General features: G+C 48.7%; 2 protein-coding genes across 3 annotated transcripts in view; one reads left to right on the forward strand and one right to left on the reverse strand.

Annotated features, from left to right (window-relative positions):
- The window catches only part of wdr59 (WD repeat domain 59), a 22908-nt gene extending 11188 nt beyond the window's left edge, over window positions 1-11720 (reverse strand). The window contains exons 1-9 of one of the 2 annotated variants that reach the window (XM_081605708.1): window positions 11549-11720; window positions 11122-11301; window positions 8060-8109; window positions 913-1048; window positions 634-719; window positions 481-561; window positions 356-393; window positions 162-250; window positions 1-88 (exon numbers count right to left, since the gene is read on the reverse strand). The exon at window positions 1-88 is cut by the window's left edge and continues 29 nt beyond it. In XM_081605708.1, coding sequence (XP_081461834.1) covers window positions 1-88; window positions 162-250; window positions 356-393; window positions 481-561; window positions 634-719; window positions 913-1048; window positions 8060-8109; window positions 11122-11175 — 622 coding nt within the window. In that variant the 5' untranslated portion in view covers window positions 11176-11301; window positions 11549-11720. The remainder of the gene's footprint in view (window positions 89-161; window positions 251-355; window positions 394-480; window positions 562-633; window positions 720-912; window positions 1049-8059; window positions 8110-11121; window positions 11302-11548) is intronic. The other variant, XM_081605709.1, reaches the window with a different exon arrangement.
- Window positions 11661-17813, forward strand: nob1 (NIN1 (RPN12) binding protein 1 homolog). Its single transcript, XM_017303106.2, has 10 exons — window positions 11661-11784; window positions 12092-12224; window positions 15630-15763; window positions 15832-15903; window positions 15974-16108; window positions 16179-16304; window positions 16381-16575; window positions 16641-16738; window positions 16809-16953; window positions 17301-17813. Exons 1-10 carry the CDS (start codon window positions 11716-11718, stop codon window positions 17565-17567), a joined length of 1374 nt encoding a protein of 457 aa, XP_017158595.1. The 5' UTR covers window positions 11661-11715; the 3' UTR covers window positions 17568-17813.
- The last annotated feature ends 5 nt before the right edge of the window (window positions 17814-17818 follow it).

A 17818-nucleotide genomic window follows, 5' to 3' on the forward strand; every position in this document is an offset into this window, starting at 1 on the left:
CGAAGACAAACTCGTTGTCTCGGTGCCAGTCCAGGCCGTGGATCTTGGACAGGTGAGCGGCCAGGTACTCCACCGCCGTGTTGGGTTTCTGTGCAGACAGGAGGACAGGTCAGAGGTCGTCCAGCTGCCAGACCCATCCCACAACCCGCAGGACATCTCACCCTCTTGTCCCAGATGCGGACATCCCCGTCATGGCTGGACGCCAGCAGGTGTGGGTTCCTCCGGTTCCACTTCACCTGAGCGGCTCCGGCTGGAGGGACAGGGGACACGGATGGTGGGACAGGGACGGTGGGACAGGGACGGCGGTCAGCGGTGTGTTCAGGGAACTTGGGAACGTTTTAGGCTGAGGACTCACCGACGGCAGACAGCGCCACCGTGGGTTTCCGAGTGTCCCTGTGGAGACAGACAGAGAGACATGAGGACAACAGGTCCAGTGTCTTCTGAGACCGGTTCTGGTCCGGTCCTGGGTTTTCCTCTTACCTGGTGTCCCAGATGTACATGTAGGTGTCCACTGAGCTGGACACCAGCAGCTCCGGGTCGAACCAGGACCAGTCCAGGTCGCTGCCGGGACAGACACAGTGAGTCTCACCTGTCCCCACCTGTGGACAGGTGTGCTTGGTTTGTGTCTGTCACCTGATGACCCGGGTGTGTCCCTGCAGGGACGTGTGAGTCTCTCCACAGCCGTCCCTCCAGGAGTACAGGTCCACTCGCTGGTTGCTCTGGAAACAGAGGGAACATTCAGGACCTGGACCCCAAAGTCCCACCGAGTCTAACATGGCGGTGGCAGCATCATGCCTGGATGCGACTTCATGAAATGGTCGGAACCATAAACAGCTGGGGATTCGTTCATCAATGGTTCAGAGTCTCCAGTAGAAACCTGTTCGGACCGGACCGGACCGCAGCAGAACTCACCGAGGCGGCGAAGATGTGAGCCTGGGACCGGTGCGGGTTCCACTGGACCGTCCCCACGTCCCACTTACTGTGGCGACCCATCTTACGGGACGGCTCAGACGGAGCGTCCAGGTTCACCAGGTAGAGGGAGCGCCGGCTGGACGGGGACAGAGAGACGGACAGGGGACAGCAGCTGGTGATGTCAGACATGATCTTATAACAGAGACAAAGATCATCAATCAATCAAATTTTATTTGTATAGCACATTTCAGCAGCGAGGCATTTCAAAGTGCTTTACATGATTCAAATAAAAACCTCATGTGACAGTGAATAAACAGTGAGAAAGAGATTTTGAAAAAGATAAAAACATTAAAACCCCTTTTAGGACTTCAGTTACACGTCGTTTAACTGGGACTCTAACCCTCTGGGACTTTAGTCAGAAACACCGTTTGACAGGGACTCCAACCTCTAGGTTTGTAGTTGAAACGCCGTCAACTGGGACTCTAAACCCTGTAGGACTTTAGTTACACGTCGTTTAACTGGGACGTTTTCCGGGGGCTTTACATCATTAAAACGTAGAAAAGAAATAAAAAGAAATTAAAAACATTAAAGACATAAAAACATTGAAGACATCAAAACCGGCACTCTAACCCTAGTTTAGCCATAATCAGCTCTAACCAGCTGGTTTTAAGTTGAGACTTAAAGGCTCTCAGGGTTTCAGCTGTTTTACAGTTTTCTGGAAGTTTGTTCCAGATCTGTGGTGCATAGAAGCTGAAAGCTGCTTCTCCTCGTCTGGTTCTGGTTCTGGGGATGCAGAGCAGAACCAGAACCAGAACCTGAGGGGTCCAGACGGTTGGTACAGCAATAACAGATCTTTAATGTATTGTGGTGCTAAACCGTTCAGTGTATAGTATATACAATATATTATATATATATAATCTAATTTATAAATATAAACTAACATCAGGATTTTAAAGTCTATTCTCTGAGCTACAGGGAGCCAGAGGAGGGACTTTAAACCTGGAGTTATGTCTCCATCTTCCTGGTTTTAGTCAGAACAGCTGCAGCAGCTTCCGGATCGGCTGCAGCAGCTCCTGGGTCAGCTGCAGCAGCTCCTGGGTCGGCTGCAGCAGCTCCTGGGTCGGCTGCAGCAGCTTCAGGGTCGGCTGCAGCAGCTCCTGGGTCGGCTGCAGCAGCTCCTGGGTCGGCTGCAGCAGCTCCTGGGTCGGCTGCAGCAGCTCCTGGATCGGCTGCAGCAGCTCCTGGGTCGGCTGCAGCAGCTCCTGGGTCGGCTGCAGCAGCTCCTGGATCGGCTGCAGCAGCTTCAGGTTCTGCTGCAGCAGCTTCCGGATCGGCTGCAGCAGCTCCTGGGTCGGCTGCAGCAGCTCCTGGGTCGGCTGCAGCAGCTCCTGGGTCGGCTGCAGCAGCTTCAGGGTCGGCTGCAGCAGCTTCAGGGTCGGCTGCAGCAGGTCCTGGGTCGGCTGCAGCAGCTCCTGGGTCGGCTGCAGCAGCTCCTGGATCGGCTGCAGCAGCTCCTGGGTCGGCTGCAGCAGCTTCAGGGTCGGCTGCAGCAGCTCCTGGGTCGGCTGCAGCAGCTCCTGGATCGGCTGCAGCAGCTTCAGGTTCTGCTGCAGCAGCTTCCGGATCGGCTGCAGCAGCTCCTGGGTCGGCTGCAGCAGCTCCTGGGTCGGCTGCAGCAGCTCCTGGGTCGGCTGCAGCAGCTCCTGGGTCGGCTGCAGCAGCTTCAGGGTCGGCTGCAGCAGCTTCAGGGTCGGCTGCAGCAGGTCCTGGGTCGGCTGCAGCAGCTCCTGGGTCGGCTGCAGCAGCTCCTGGGTCGGCTGCAGCAGCTCCTGGATCGGCTGCAGCAGCTTCAGGTTCTGCTGCAGCAGCTTCCGGATCGGCTGCAGCAGCTCCTGGGTCGGCTGCAGCAGCTCCTGGGTCGGCTGCAGCAGCTCCTGGGTCGGCTGCAGCAGCTTCAGGGTCGGCTGCAGCAGCTTCAGGGTCGGCTGCAGCAGCTCCTGGATCGGCTGCAGCAGCTCCTGGATCGGCTGCAGCAGCTTCAGGTTCTGCTGCAGCAGCTTCCGGATCGGCTGCAGCAGCTTCTGGATCGGCTGCAGCAGCTCCTGGATCAGCTGCAGCAGTTTGATTGTTTATTAGTCAGACCTGATGAGACGCTGCTGCAGGAATCAATGCGGCTAAAGATAAACATGGATGAGTTTCTCTAGATCTGAGACATCAGTCCTCTAATCCTGGAGATGTTCTTCAGGTGATAGAAGGCCGACTTTGTCTTAATGTGGCTCTGAAGGTTCAGGTCAGAGGTCAGAGGTCATCACTACTCCCAGGTTTCGTTCTGATCGCTGGTTTTCAGTTGTAATAACTGAAGCTGTGCATTGATTCTGGTTCGCTCATCTTTAGGTCCAAAGATAATAACTTCAGTTTTGTCTCATCCACACATTGATCTGTTCTAAGCATCTATTCAGTGATTGGATGGGGTCAAAGGTCACCTGGTGACATCGTGATGTAGAGCTGTGTATCATAGTTATGGTAGCTGATCTTATAACCTGAGCCAATGGGAGCAGATAGATATTGAAAAGAAGGGGTCCTAGGATTGAACCTTGGGGTTCCCCACATGTGACCTTTGACCTCTCTGATGAGAAGTTTCCGATTGAAACAAAGAAATCTCCGTTCTTTATGTAGGATTCAAACCAGCTGAGTTCTGGACCGGAGAGTCCGACCCAACTCTCCAGTCGGTTCAGTAAAATGTCCTGGTCAGCACTGAGGTCCAACAGAACCAGAACCAGCACTGTGGTTCTCCCACAGTCTGTATTTATGTGGATATCATTGAACACTTTGACTAGGCCAGTCTACGTGCTGTGGTAACTATGGAAACCAGACTGGAAGGAGTCAAAGCGATTCATTATCGTTAGGAAGTTATTTAACTGTTGAAGCTTTTTCAATAGCTGTGCTAATGAATCAGAGGTCAGAGGTCGGCCTGTAATTCTGCAGCAGTGATTTTATCAGTGGGTTGATAACAGCTGAAGAGAGCGATGAGTTACTATCTGGATCAGATCCTTAACGACAGGCAGGACTTTCTTAAAGAGATGTGAGGATCGGAACCGGAGCTTCACTGACTCATCGTTTCTTCTAGGGTTTTATAGTGAAGCAGCTGAAAGTGGGTCATTTTTCCTGCATCTGTTTGGTTTGGGCCCAGCTTTGGTTCTGGCTTTGGAGCCGATGTGCAGATTAATCCTCTGATCTTTTGAATTTTCTCTGAGAAGAAGCTGAAAACTTGTTGCAGGCATTAGATTGAAGTTCAGGTGGTAACGTCATAGGAGGGTTTGTGAGCCTGTCAAAAGTAGCAAATAAAGCTCGAGCTTTGTTGGTGTTTTTGTTTATGACATCTGCAAAGAGCCTCTCTGGCATGTTTTAGTGTTGAGTGATAGTTACGTAGTCTTTCTTTATAGATGTCATAATAAACATGTAGTTGACCTTTACGCCATCTCCGTTCGGCCCTACGGCAGAGTTGTCTAGCAGATTGAACTGTTTGTGCATTTCTCCATGGAGATTTCTTCCTACCAGTCACAACCTTTACTTTAGTGGAGGAAATGTAATCAATGATATCTGACAGTTTGCACTGAAAATCATCCACCAACTTATCTACGTCACTATAGTTTAGGGGTGAGGAAGAAGAGCAGATTAGATTAAATGTTTCTGCTGTGTTTTCTGTGAAAGTACGTTTTGTGATGGTAGCTGTTTGTCCAAGTGGATTAACTGATAAAGAACTTTTAAAGAAAACAGCAAAATGATCAGACAGGCGACATCAGTTACAGAGACATTGGAAATATTCACACAGTGACTGATAACCAGGTCCAGTGTGTGTCCCTGAGTGTGTGTTGCTTGTTTGACATGTTGTGTTAAACCAAAACTCTCTAATATATTACAGAGCTTTTTAGCCCCTCGGTCTTCAGGTTGTCAACATGAATGTTGAAATCACCGACAATTATTAATAATAATCAATACATATGAGAGACAGAAGCTCATTCAAGTCCTTAAAGAAATTTTCCACATATGTTGGAGTTTTGTATAGAGTTAGTGTCAAAGTTCGTTTGTGGCCTTTTACCTCGATTCCAAGATATTCAAAAGACATAAAATTACCCAAAGAGATTTTACTACAGTTCATGGTATTCTTAAATACTGAAGCCACTCCTCTGCCTTTTTTATGTTTTCTATTCTCACTTTATAAATTGTAAGTAGGAGGCGTTGATTCAATTAGAACGATTGCTTCATTATTGTCATTCAGCCATGTTTCTGTCAGAAATAAAACATCAATATTATGCTCAGTGATGAAATCATTAATTAATAGAGCTTTAGCACAGAGAGATCTGGTATTTAAAAGAGCCAATTTAAGTGACTTGGAGGCTGAGAGCTCTTCAGTCTGAGGTTTGAATTAAGACCGCTGTTTTTTTGTATTTGTTTTTTGTAACTTTTCTTGTAGTGATCCGGACCGGTAATGTCCTGTTTTGCAGTGCCGGGGGGCCAGACACAATCTGGAGGAAGACGGGTGTAAAGATAATATCTGGACCCCGGTCTCAGACCTCAGAAACGCAGAGTGCTGGATCCTCAGGGAGGTCAGAGGCAGGTGGCTTAGATGAAGTGAGGTCTGCTATGTTAGCGCTAAGGAGAGTCGTGCCGAGGCGAACCTGTTGATCCATATCATCCTGCTGGGGGGAGGAGGAGTCCGTCCGTCTTCCTCTCTGACCCGGATCCCCCAACAGCATCTTCAGGCGGCTCAGGTGCAGCCCGAGTCTCTTTAGTGATTCACTTCCTGAGAAACTCTGATCTTGTGAGTGTAGGAGCAGAGAGGGAGGGGGGAAGGAGAAGGGAATGCCCAGTCGATGTTTTATCACTTTGTTTTGGGACACTGTGCTCCTGATAAGCGGAGGGCTCCATCCTAGTCAGACATCCTTGAGCCTGTTCTTCTGAAGCGATGGTCACATTGTTGTTCTTGTTGATAAAATGAAACATGTTTGCAGTGAGCAGCCTTATTCCGTGTTTGTTAAGATTGCGTCCTCCTCTTCCAAAGTTTTGGTTCCAACTGCTTGTTTGCTATTCTTTGGCGGAGCAGGTGTTGAGGTTGAAGGTGGGTTTCGGCTCAGAGCCGGCCACGTTGATTCGTCCAGGTGAGGGGTTCTCCCCGTTAGTCGTCTCATGGGATCTGCAGTGTGAGACTTTTGTTTTGGCTTGGCGCCCTGAGCGATCCAGGGTGAGCTGCTTGGTGTGGGGTGTACGACCTCTCCGCTGATTTGAGGAAGAGTTGTTTCATATCCACAGGTAGCGTTGATCACCTCCAGCCGTTGAATCTTTGTTTCTAAAAACTGAAGTCGTTGTAGAATACTGCTAATGTCCTTGGGGTCGGCGGGGGCATTTTGCCCTAGTTCAACTTGGAGGTGAAGAAAAGTGAGGTAAAAATAAAAGTGAGAAAATCTCCCGGTCTTTAGGTTTGAAGTAATCCAGTTATGATGTCGATAAATATAACTATAAAAACTGTGACTTTAAAAATAATTCAGAGGCAAAGTTATCAGTAAGGACGAGAGAGAGCAGGACGAGCTGTCCCTCCTTCAGCTGCCAGACTCAGATCATGTCACTGATTCCAGCTGGTTCTACTGGTTCCGTTGGTTCTGCTGGTTCCAGCTGGTTCTGCTGGTGGCGCTGGTTCCGATGGTTCTGCTGGTTCCAGCTGGTTCCGATGGTCCTACTGGTTCCGTTGGTTCTGCTGGTTTCGATAGTCCTACTGATTACGCTGGTTGTACAGATTCCGTTGGTTCCAGCTGGGTCTGTTGGGTCTGTTGGTTCTGCTGGTTGCGCTGGTTCCGATGGTCCTACTGGTTCTACTGGTTCCGATGGTCCTACTGGTTCCGCTGGTTCCAGCTGGTTCTGTTGGTTTCGATAGTCCTACTGATTACGCTGGTTGTACAGATTCCGTTGGTTCTGCTGGTTCCGTTGGTTCTGTATGTTCTATTGAAGAATTGAAGGGTGGCTTACTCTTAAATATATAAGTAAGGGAAATAATACACAGAGTTCTTGCTGCTAGGCCACAGACGAGCCGGAGATTTATTACACTCCACGGAATTACAGTTTCGTCAGTTCAATACAGAAATTCTTCCATAGTCTTGACAAAAAATCTCCCCCGAAGTCTCAAATTCAACCGTCTTTATACTCTGATGTGTTCATTCGTGTGTGTTGGAAAGTTTCAACCAATGGCGTGAAAGGCGCCGTTTTTGCCAGCAGATCCCTGACTTGCTTTTCTCTGGTGTGTGTTGGACGACCTTTAATATACTTTTGGAAATCCAAACAAAGACATAAGACTCCATGATTTCAACAGACTTAATCATCTGCTCCTTCTCAGAACTACCAAACAGACCAATTTATTGATGCTATCTGTCGAGACCGCATTCCTTCCGAGTCCATTTGTGCACTTTGTACGCAAATGGAGGGAAGGGAGTCAGGTCAGTTTGAACTGGAGAACTGCCGAGAATCCTTTCGCAAAAACAACTCCTTAGATGGTATTTCAGCTCCAACAGTTCCAGCTGGTTCTGTTGGTTCTGCTGGTTCCGTTGGTTCTACTGGTTCCATTGGTTCTACTGTTTCTACTGGTTCTGCTGTTTCCATTGGTTCCGTTGGTCCCGCTGGTTCCGCTGGTTCCGTTGGTTCTACTGGTTCCAGCTGTTTCCATTGGTTCCGTTGGTTCTACTGGTTCCAGCTGTTTCCATTGGTTCCGTTGGTTCTACTGGTTCCAGCTGGTTCCGTTGGTTCTACTGGTTCTGCCTCTCAAACAGGATCCAACAGCCTGGTTCAGAACTGATTCAGAACCATTTTGACTGGTTCTGATGTTAGAGCTGTAGGAGCCATCTGGGCCGGACCAGAACCCACACTCCTGTCCTGCCATGAACACCTCCAGAACCAGAACTGGACCAGAGTTTTGGTATACTGCATAGGCAGGGTACGAATCAATTATTGGTCAGGTAAATTAATTCTACAGATTTTTTTATCTGGCCGTTTAATCTCTTTCTACACAAAATTAAAACTTTGTTGAAATGCAAATGAACAAATAATTTAAGGAAGGAATCAGAACCTGATCTACAGGAATGGACCGGCAACCGGAGCTTACCCTGACAGCACGGCGTGGGAGCCCAGGCAGTCCACGGACATGGCGGTGGCCTGGAACACAGCACAGACCACAGGTCAGAGTAGGGCTGGGCGATGTATCGAGTATTCTCGACGATGTATCGCGATATTTTCCATTTACGGTAGTTAAAATGGCTATATCACAACTATCGAGTATAACTTGCCGTTCAAATAAACTTTCGCCGTCAAATTCACTGCGAGTATGGTTTATCCGACACCCTACCAATGCATCACTAGTCCCTCCCCCCTCCCAACCTGAAAATGTTCTACCAATCATGCTGCGCGGAGAAAACAAACAACATGATGGCAGCGAGAGTTTGAGCTGTGAATGAGACGGAACCCAAGAGGAGTCAGATGAACTAGTCTAGTTCCGAACAGAATCAGCGCTGGATCAATAATTTGGCAGTAGTTTGGATTTTATATGGAGGATATTGAACAAAATGAGGTAATTTGCGAAACACATTATAAAACTATTGCCACAAAAGGTTGTACAACAGATTTAATTCACCCCCTAATCAGACTATTCTTTTACATGCCGCTCATAGCCGGTAGGACTATCCGTTAAAGTGAAACCTGGAGACATAATGTTCGTTACATTCAGCTTGTTACACACAGACTTGGTGTGTATTTTGCGATTATTAATAAATGATCACTGCGGTAGATCAGCCATGCTCAGGGGCGCAGTGATAACGATTCTAGAGACCCTGGCCAGCAGGGGGCCCTCCACAATTTAATTATTTATTTTTTGTTCATAGAAATAAAAATAAAATCGGGGTCCTGTCAATTACAAAATTAATCATATCGTATTTTCAAAGATTGTTTTTAGCAGTAAAAATTTAATGCTCCCAGATCAAAAACACAGATCCATATCTGCCCTGAACCCCCCTATCTGGGCTAAATGGTTCGTTCTGCTTGGAGGCTTCAGTGACGCTGTTAGCAGCAGACAGTGGAAAATACGAACGACTGGCTGTTACTAAGCTGCTATAAAATCAGGTTTTCAAAAAAATAGGAGAGAGAAAGAAAAAGGCAAGAGTGTTAATTTATAACCCAGTTTTTCTCCAAGAGAGGTGAGTAGACTGTGTGAGACTATCAACCATTTAGCATAGTTAGCTTAGCTACAATCGACTGTTTGCCTCCTTTTCACTAGCATTTAATGAATTAAGGAACAAATTACCAACATATTCACATATTTAACTTGTCCTTGTACCTTTTACCACTTAACAGGTGAGTCAGTCAGCAGCAGCTCTAACCCACGTCCCTCCTGACCCGTCCTCTCCTGAGTGAAATTAAAGCTGCAGTAACTTTTATAAAAACATTTTTTTCACATATTTGTTAAAACTGTCATTATGTTGTGACAGTATGATATGAGAGGTAATCTGTGAAAAATCTATTTCCTCTGCTTTCTCCCAGTGCTAGAAACAATCAGAGGCAGGAGAGTTTTAGTGCTGTCAATCACAATCTCATGTGGCGCTGCTCATCCTTCCTCCCCCTCACTCTGTGCTATGCTGCAGCTAGCATAGCACAGAGCTGTGCTGCAGCTAGCATAGCACAGAGCTGTGCTGCAGCTAGCTTAGCACAGAGCTGTGCAGATTCAAACTGAATGCTCAGTTTAGTTAGCATAGCTACCAATGATGGCAAATAAACGGTTTCCTGTAATGATACGTTGTTTCTCCCCCATTAGCACATTTAGCAGTGAGTGAATGAGGATGATTGACAGCGCTAAGACCCTCCTCCTGGTTCTGATTGGTTATTTTGGTCAGAACGGTGCATCACTTTAACCAGTAATTCAGGAAGCAGATGGAGGAGATGATTGTTTTCAGATTATCTGCCTCATAACAAACTGCTACATGGTGACAGCTGTAACAAATATGGAGAAACATATTTTATTAAAGTGCAGCCTGAATAAAATGCAGCTACTAGCATGTTTAGAAGTCTGGATTGCTTCATGTGTAGCTGCATGTTGCTATAGACTGTTGTCATGGAGACATTTCAGTATCTAAACTAATGGAAAACATTAACAACCTACTAGCATCCTGGATGTGGACTGTTGGATGTTAAATTCATGAGCAGTAAATATTGAGCTAATTATCAGTATTGGACCAAAGAAAACAAAGCAGATGCAGCCTTTAAAACTGTGATGATATTTATGGGTCAGTTAGACTCAAAACGTTGGAACAGCAGCTGGTCAGGGGGCCAAACTGGTCTTTAGTCAGGGGCCCAGGATTCCTGGCAGCGCCCCTGGCCACGCTAACTTAGCAGTGGCTGATTAGCTCATTTAACACCTGCTTTACTGATGATCTGTCAGTTTGTGTGTAGATCGCCTTTTTTATTTTTAAGCTGAACCAAAACACACCTTATCCCACAGCACATCAGGTGCTGTGGGATAGTAGGTCAGTCAAGCATAACTGACCTACTTATTAAAACTTATTTCTCACCTTGTTATCTAGTCATAGTGTAACGTTTCATAGCAAAACACTGCACTCCTTTTTATATGAGCTTACATTTACGTCTAAAGGAGACTAGTTTAAAAAAACATTGGAGCTCATGTAAGAATATCGTGATATATATTGTGTATCGTGATATAGCAAAAATATATCAGGATATTAGATTTTCCTTATATCCCTCAGCCCTAGGTCAGAGGTCAGCTTCCCACCAGCCCTGACCTGCAATCCAACATGGCCGCCCCGCTGGCAGCTATGTCCTCTTGCCTGCAGCTGAAAATTGTGGTAAAATCTGGTTTTATTCAAACTAATGAGCCTGCACACCATGGTTACCACAGCAACCACATCCTGGATACTGGATGTGGTTGCTGTGGTGACGCAGGGGAGACGGCAGGTGAGTCAACGTTGACTGAAAGTTGTCAATGATCTCCTCCCCAGGAAACCACGTGATCGGAACCATTCAGATCAACAACTGCAGATACTGCGGCTTGGCTCGGTCCGTTACCGAACCCAACTAATCCGGGTTTGCGTTCAGTTCTGCAGGTTAACTGTTCTCTGCAGCTCCGATCTCCCCCGGTTCCTGTCAGCTCAAACAATCACACACCTGAGCGTCCCGAAACTCCACCACCACAGTCTCGCTGCTCCACCGCGCCGCCATCTTTCCTTCCCGTCTCACTGTCAACACAACGCCACGTGACCTTCAGGAGCTGGGGTGATGTGTTCAATGGCGGCGGGTTCCTCCGCTTCAGATCATTTAACTGGGTCACAGCAGCTTTCTGTAGATCTTGATGACAAATTATTAAAATTATTTAAATTTGTCCCTTGCCTTCCACTGCAAGGGAATTATGAAAGGATTACTGGAACATTCTGCTATTAACTACTTATGGTTTTAACTTCGAGTTTTAATCATTTAATTACATAATTGTTTGTTGTTTTTTTGAATTATTTACAGTTATAAAAGTAAATGAAATTTTGACAGAATAGTTCATCCAGGACCGAACGGTGGATACATCTGCTTTAAAGGAACATACCTTTCCTATGTTTTCCACCTGAACACCTTTCAGATCAGCTCGACAAGGTAAAAAGTACCAAAGTGGTCAAAATTCCGACACTCGTGGTGTATTTAAAGCACTCAGGCGTCAGATGACTGTTTTCTCGCCTCTGATTGGCCGCTGCAGCTGCTGGTCCCCAAGCCAAGATGGCGCCGACCCTGGTGGAGCATGTTGTCGCGGACGCTGGAGCGTTTTTAAAGCAAGCCCCGCTGCAGGTGAGTCCATCCGGGAGCACAGGTGGTCAGTGTGCCGCTGCTGGGTGGGCCGCTGGTGGTGGAGCTCCGGCAGGGGAGCAGACGCTGCTGAGCGGACCGAATCTGGCCTCGACCCGCTGAGCTCGAAGCTGGTTCTGGTCCCGGACCAAGAGCTTTACGGGGTTCGGTTCTACGTCACAGCGGTACCAGAACAGAGCTGGGACAGGTTCTGGTACCAGGTGCTCTGAGATCAGGCCGTGTTACCACGGCAACATGAGGGGCTTTAACTGTGACGTCAGAGCTGATGAATTGCTGGTTTCCGCTGCAGGAGTTCGGCCAAAACATCTACACCCTGCGGGAGGTTCTGGACGAGATCCGAGACAGAACCACCCGGAGGAGTCTGGCCGTCCTGCCGTACCACCTGACTTTCAGAGAGCCGAACCCGGAGCACATCAGAACCGGTACGTACCCGAACTGCTACCCGACCCAAAACACGTCCGAACCGGGTCGGGTGTTCTATCAGATCATCTTTTACAGAAAAGCAGCGAGTACGCATGCCCGCGCATGCGCGTTAAGAAGTCTGACCGTCTAGGGGAGTCGTCAGTTCAGCATACGCAACAAGTTATGACGAAAATAATTGATTAAATAGTTTTCAATGATAACTGGAGATATACAGGCGTTGTCATGGTTTCAAACGTGCATTTAAAGCAGGATACAGCTGCGGTCAACTACAACACACCGTGTAAAACTCGGTAACCTACTTAACTGCTAAGTCAGGATGCCATTTAACTGTTGATAGAAAAACGTATGACGAGCTACGTCATGATTCTATGTTGCTGGTTAACATGCGGTAATGACGTGTCTGACAGATTTAGCCGTGAGTTCGCGCTAAGCTAAGCTATGCTAAGCTAAGCTAAGCGTGACTATGTGACAGCGTCTGCTGCTCTGACAGAACACCGGACCGGAAAACCCGCCAGTACCAGAACTGTAAACATGGTGGACCCGGGAATTAATTTTCACATTTTTGTCCTTTATGTTTCCTGTACTACACTTTTACATGCTCTATCCACCTTATTCCTGGGAGGCATACTGTGGAAACGAGTATGGGTCTTACTTCCGGTGACCACCGGAAGTAGCAGTATTTACAGTAATTTGTATGGTTTTTGCTCATCTATATTCATGATAGACGTTACATCTCTTTTTTCAGTTTTTGAACAATATTAAGTAAAAATAGTGGCCTTAAATGCTAGCAGAGAGCTGCTCAGTAGAGGATCGTGGTTGTGAGCAGCTCGTCTCTCTCTGGCAGTGTTTATGTGATGAGCGATAGGATACAAAAGAAATGTGGCAAAAAAAATCTAAACTTGAAAAGACAACCCAAAGTGCTTTATGTGCGCTCGATTCATTGTGTGGACAAAAAACAACGGAAGAAAACCCGCATCTGCATATGAAGCCTCTGAGTCAACGAAGTAGCTAATATGCTAATGCGGGTTATTTGTGGCCATTTCTTTAAGTCACTATATTCTAGCAACTGCAAGTAGCGGTTAAACAATATTGTCACATTTAAGCTGAGCTAGCTGGTGTTTCCACATATTCTATCCACCTTATTCCTACGCCCCATGATGCTTTGCGTGAATTATGGGTGCGACTTCCGCCGCAAGACCGGAACTGCCATTTGTTTACATGTTACCCTGACGCAAACCGGCTTTCGTCAGAGCTTTTAGGCTATAAAATATGTGGGAACACCAGCGATCAAAGCTTAAATGTGACAATATCGGTTTACCGCAACCTACAGCTATTGCGGGGAGGGATGGCGACTTGAAGAAATGCGGCCATTTCTTCAAGTCGCACTAGCCTATTTAGCTTCCTGCACTAGCATATGTAGCTACCCGTACTAGCCTATGTAGCTACACCCACTAGCATATGTAGCTTCCTGCACTAGCATGTGTAGCTACCCCCACTAGCATGTGTAGCTACCCCCACTAGCATGTGTAGCTACCCCCACTACCATATGTAGCTACCCGTACTAGCCTATGTAGCTTCCTGCACTAGCATATGTAGCTTCCTGCACTAGCATATGTAGCTTCCTGCACTAGCATATGTAGCTTCCTGATGTGGCTTACCTTGAACTTGCTACAGCCATGAACTAAATGCGTCTGATTATTAGCGAACAGCCATGAACAGCACAGCAGTTATCCGAGCTCCACCAGGGCATCTTACGACACTTTCCAGTGGCAAGTTGCTCCCAATAGGTAGATGTGTGATTCGGTTCTAGAGATTCAATTGATGCGTAACATCTGGAGCGCAGCTGCTGCGGTCTTATAAATAATATTTCCAGGCCCAATCATAGATACTCAGATCCATCTTCTCCGGGGTCGGGTCGCGGGGCAGCAGCTTCAGGAGGCCCAGACTTCCCTCCCCAGCCACGTCTTCCAGCTCCTCCTCCAGGAACCCCAAGGCGTTCCCAGGCCAGCAGAGAGACATGGTCCCTAATAGTTACAAATGGTTAATATAGTTACAAATACTCAGATCATGAGCTTTATTATTTTTTAAATCAAACTAAAAACAAAATGCACATCACACCAAGCTAACATTGTGTGGTTCTGGTGTTTCATTCTGTCGGAACAACTCAGATCTCAGCTCTTCTCTGCTTTGTCTTTATTCCTGTCAGCTCCTCAGAGAAGCAGCTGCTAGCAGCGATGCTAATTCACTCCGTTACAAAACGTAACGATCTGGTTCCTGTCGCTCCCCTGATTAGACTCATAATTACATCCTCTGTACTGAGCAGCTCTGACAGCAGACGGTGATCAAGTTTTACTAAGTATTGTATTAAAACCAAAAAGAGAATTAACTTCTACCATGAACATAGATTAGAAAAAAAACAACTACATTACAATGAAATAGTTTCGCTAGAAGTAAGAAGTAACACCCATAATCGTTTCCCCAGGAAGCCCCACAGGAATGAGGTCAATAGCCTGAAACTTCTTACGAAAGCTGGTTAGCGAGTTGCTAACTGCAAACAAAATGGTGGTTCTGGTTTGCAGCAGAAGTTCCATAATTCATGCAAAGCCTCATTGGAGTGGGGAGCAAGGCGGGTAGCTCAACTTGGTGGGTTTCGGTCTTTCAGTCATACTTTTCTTCCTCAACCTGTTGAACCGGCGTCATGGAAAATTATACTGGAGGTCATGGAGTTTTTTCTAAACCCTGTTATCTAAAGCAGAACCTGTCATGCTGGTCAAACTGTCACCAAAGTCCTTTTCGCACTTCAGGGTCCGGCCCGGCCCGCTTCGGCCCGGTTCCGCCCGAACTGCAGCCCAGTTGTGTAACTGAGGCCATCGAAGCCGAACGTCTTCATGTCTGAAACTAAACATGGTTTCGATGCAGCGGCCGAAGCTTTTCCTCAGAGATGCGGCGGGAAACTTTCTCTGTCCTCGTTGACCAATCAGCTGATTCTGAACTCGTTCATCAGCGAGTCAGAGGAGGAAACGATGACCTCATCGTGACCTCATAGTGACCTCATCGTGACCTCATCATGACCTCATCATGGGACCAATGACAGCAGAAGGTTGGGAGGAATCATCGCATATTAAAAATATTAGAGCGCTCTGTACGACATACAGTAAGAACAGTTTAGTGAGAGCCAGCTGGACCCGATCGGCTGCTGACTGAGCAGCACCGCTTGGCCGGTCCGATTGGAACCACAGCTCTTGTGGTTCCAAGGAGCCGGGTGGAACCGGGTCGGGAGTTCTAATGCAAACCCGTGCCGGACCCTGCAGTGCGAAAACGGCTTAATAGAACCCGAGTGAAGTTCTGGTAAAGTTTCAGAGTTCTGGTCTGGAACCTCTGGTAAAGTTCTGACCCGGTTTCAGTGACGGAGTTCTCCAAGAAGACGGGCGACTACCCCAGCCTGTCCGCCACCGACATCAAGGTTCTGGCTCTGACCTACCAGCTGCAGCTGGAGTACGTCGGGTCGCAGAACCTCAAGGCGGAACCGGACCTGAAGGTACCGGCCCAGTTCCCCTTAGAACTGGTAAAACCCGTCCAGATCTCTGACCCGTTCTTCTGTTCCAGGTGACCATCCAGAGCACACAGCGCCACCCAGAGGCTCCGGTCCACATCGCGGGCTTCCACCTCCCCTCCAGGGTACGGACCAAGGCCGGTTCTGGTTCTGGTCCTGGTTCTGGAAATCTGAGTTTCACTTCCGTCTCTTCAGAGAACCGTGGACGTTACGAATGCCGGACACACTCGGTCGGAACCATCCACTCAGGCGGACCTGGACCAGTTCAACAGCTTCCAGTTCTGGAGGCAGCCGCTGCCGAGCCTCCAGGGAGACCTGCTGGACCTGCTGGTGGGTGGCGGTTCTGCAGACGGATCCACTGTACCTGTGGTGCTAACCGGTTCTGGCTCTGTTCCGTCAGGGTCCGACCGGGCCGGTCCAACAGCCAGACATCCCGGCGTCCTCAGAGACGGACGAAGACTTCAGCAGCTTCCGGTTCTGGAGAGACCCGGTTCCCAGCGTGGACCAGGACCTGCTGGCCCTCCTGGTGAGTCTTCATCAGCAACCCGGTTCTGCTGGGCCCGATTCCTCCGGGAAGCAGCCACTGACCTGTTAGTTTACAGGATGTGGGCGGAGCCTCGTCCCAGGTGGAGGAGAGGAGGGCGGGGCCTGGGCTGGCAGAGGACCAATCAGACGATGAGGATGATGATGGCTGGATCACTCCCAGCAACATCAGGCAGGTGAAGATGGAGTCGTCTGATTGGACGGAGGCGGCTGATGTCAGAGTGGGGTGCCTGACCACCGACTTCGCCATGCAGGTGAGTCTGTGGGTTCTGCTCGGTTGGTTCTGCTCGGTCCGCCTCTGACCCATCTCTGTCTGCAGAACGTTCTGATCCAGATGGGCCTCCACGTTCTGTCCGTTGGCGGCCTGGTGATCCGCCGCGCCCGCAGCTACATCCTGCGGTGCCACGCCTGCTTCAGGTAAGTCGTAGCAGAACCGCCTGCGGGCCGGGTGTGTGCCCCCTGACCCGGTTTCCGGCTTGGTTTCCAGGACGACCAGCAACATGAGCAAAGCGTTCTGCCCTCACTGCGGCAACCAGACCCTGAAGAAGCTGGCGGTTACCGTTGGCGACGACGGCAGCATCCAGATGCACTTCTCCAAGAACCCCAAGGTCATGAACTCCCGAGGAACCAGGGTGAGATGCTTTGACCTTTAACCCCTGTAGAACCTCCAGGTGGGTCAAACTCCACCTGCAGGTTCTACTGTTCTCAGAACCGGTTTGGGGCCAAAGGCTGTCAGGCCACATTCTGCTGGATGGAAGGGTTAAAGGTTAAATTAGGGGTCCAGTTGGACCAGAACCACAGTTCTGCCAGCTGATTCAACCCAGTGGTTCTGGTTCTACGGTCTGGAGGACTGAGCCAGCTGGTGGGGAGCGAGTGTTGTTCCTTCAGCAGGTCCAGATGTGGTTCCACAGCCGGTTCTGGTAGCCTTTCCTCAGACAGGAAGCGGCGTGCTAACCCTGATTGTGCGTCCTGTCCGCAGCACTCGCTGCCGCTGCCTCGCGGCGGGAAGCACGCCGCCAACCCCCACCTGGTGGAGGACCAGCGCTTCCCGCAGCAGCGTCTCTCCAGGAAGGCCCGGCAGAAGACGGACGTGTTCGACCCGGACTACGTGGCCGGAGCGTCGCCGTTCTGCCAGAAGGACATCTACAGCCGCGCCGCCAACCTGCAGATCCGCGACGGGCAGAGCGGCGCCGGCCGCAGGCGAGCCAACCCCAACGCCGCCCGCAGGAAGTTCCTCAAGAAGTGATGGAACCAGGTCCGGCTCGGTTCTGGACTTTGGTTTCAGATCATGAAATTTGTTTTTCCCTTTGCCTTCTGCTCATATTTTCAAACTCTGAACTGAACTTGAACATCTGGGTTCACTTGCAGGACTTTTCTAGAACCCGTTTCAGTTCTTGGATCAGAACCTCCCAGTACTTTGTGAACCCGTTTCAGTTCTTGGATCAGAACCTCCCAGTACTTTGTTGTTACTATTAAACCTGGTTTGAACGTTTCTGT

Source organism: Poecilia reticulata, chromosome 3 (assembly GCF_904066995.2).
Source record: "Poecilia reticulata chromosome 3, P_reticulata-male-v2, whole genome shotgun sequence".
NCBI classification, from domain to species: domain Eukaryota; kingdom Metazoa; phylum Chordata; class Actinopteri; order Cyprinodontiformes; family Poeciliidae; genus Poecilia; species Poecilia reticulata.

Bases quoted from the DNA above. Each gene is read 5' to 3' on its own strand.
- nob1 (XM_017303106.2), top strand. From the start codon at position 11,716: ATGGCGCCGACCCTGGTGGAGCATGTTGTCGCGGACGCTGGAGCGTTT. The intron at 15,764-15,831 runs GTACCGGCCCAG...CTTCTGTTCCAG, and splicing joins AGGCGGAACCGGACCTGAAG to GTGACCATCCAGAGCACACA. The intron at 16,954-17,300 runs GTGAGATGCTTT...TCCTGTCCGCAG, and splicing joins TGAACTCCCGAGGAACCAGG to CACTCGCTGCCGCTGCCTCG.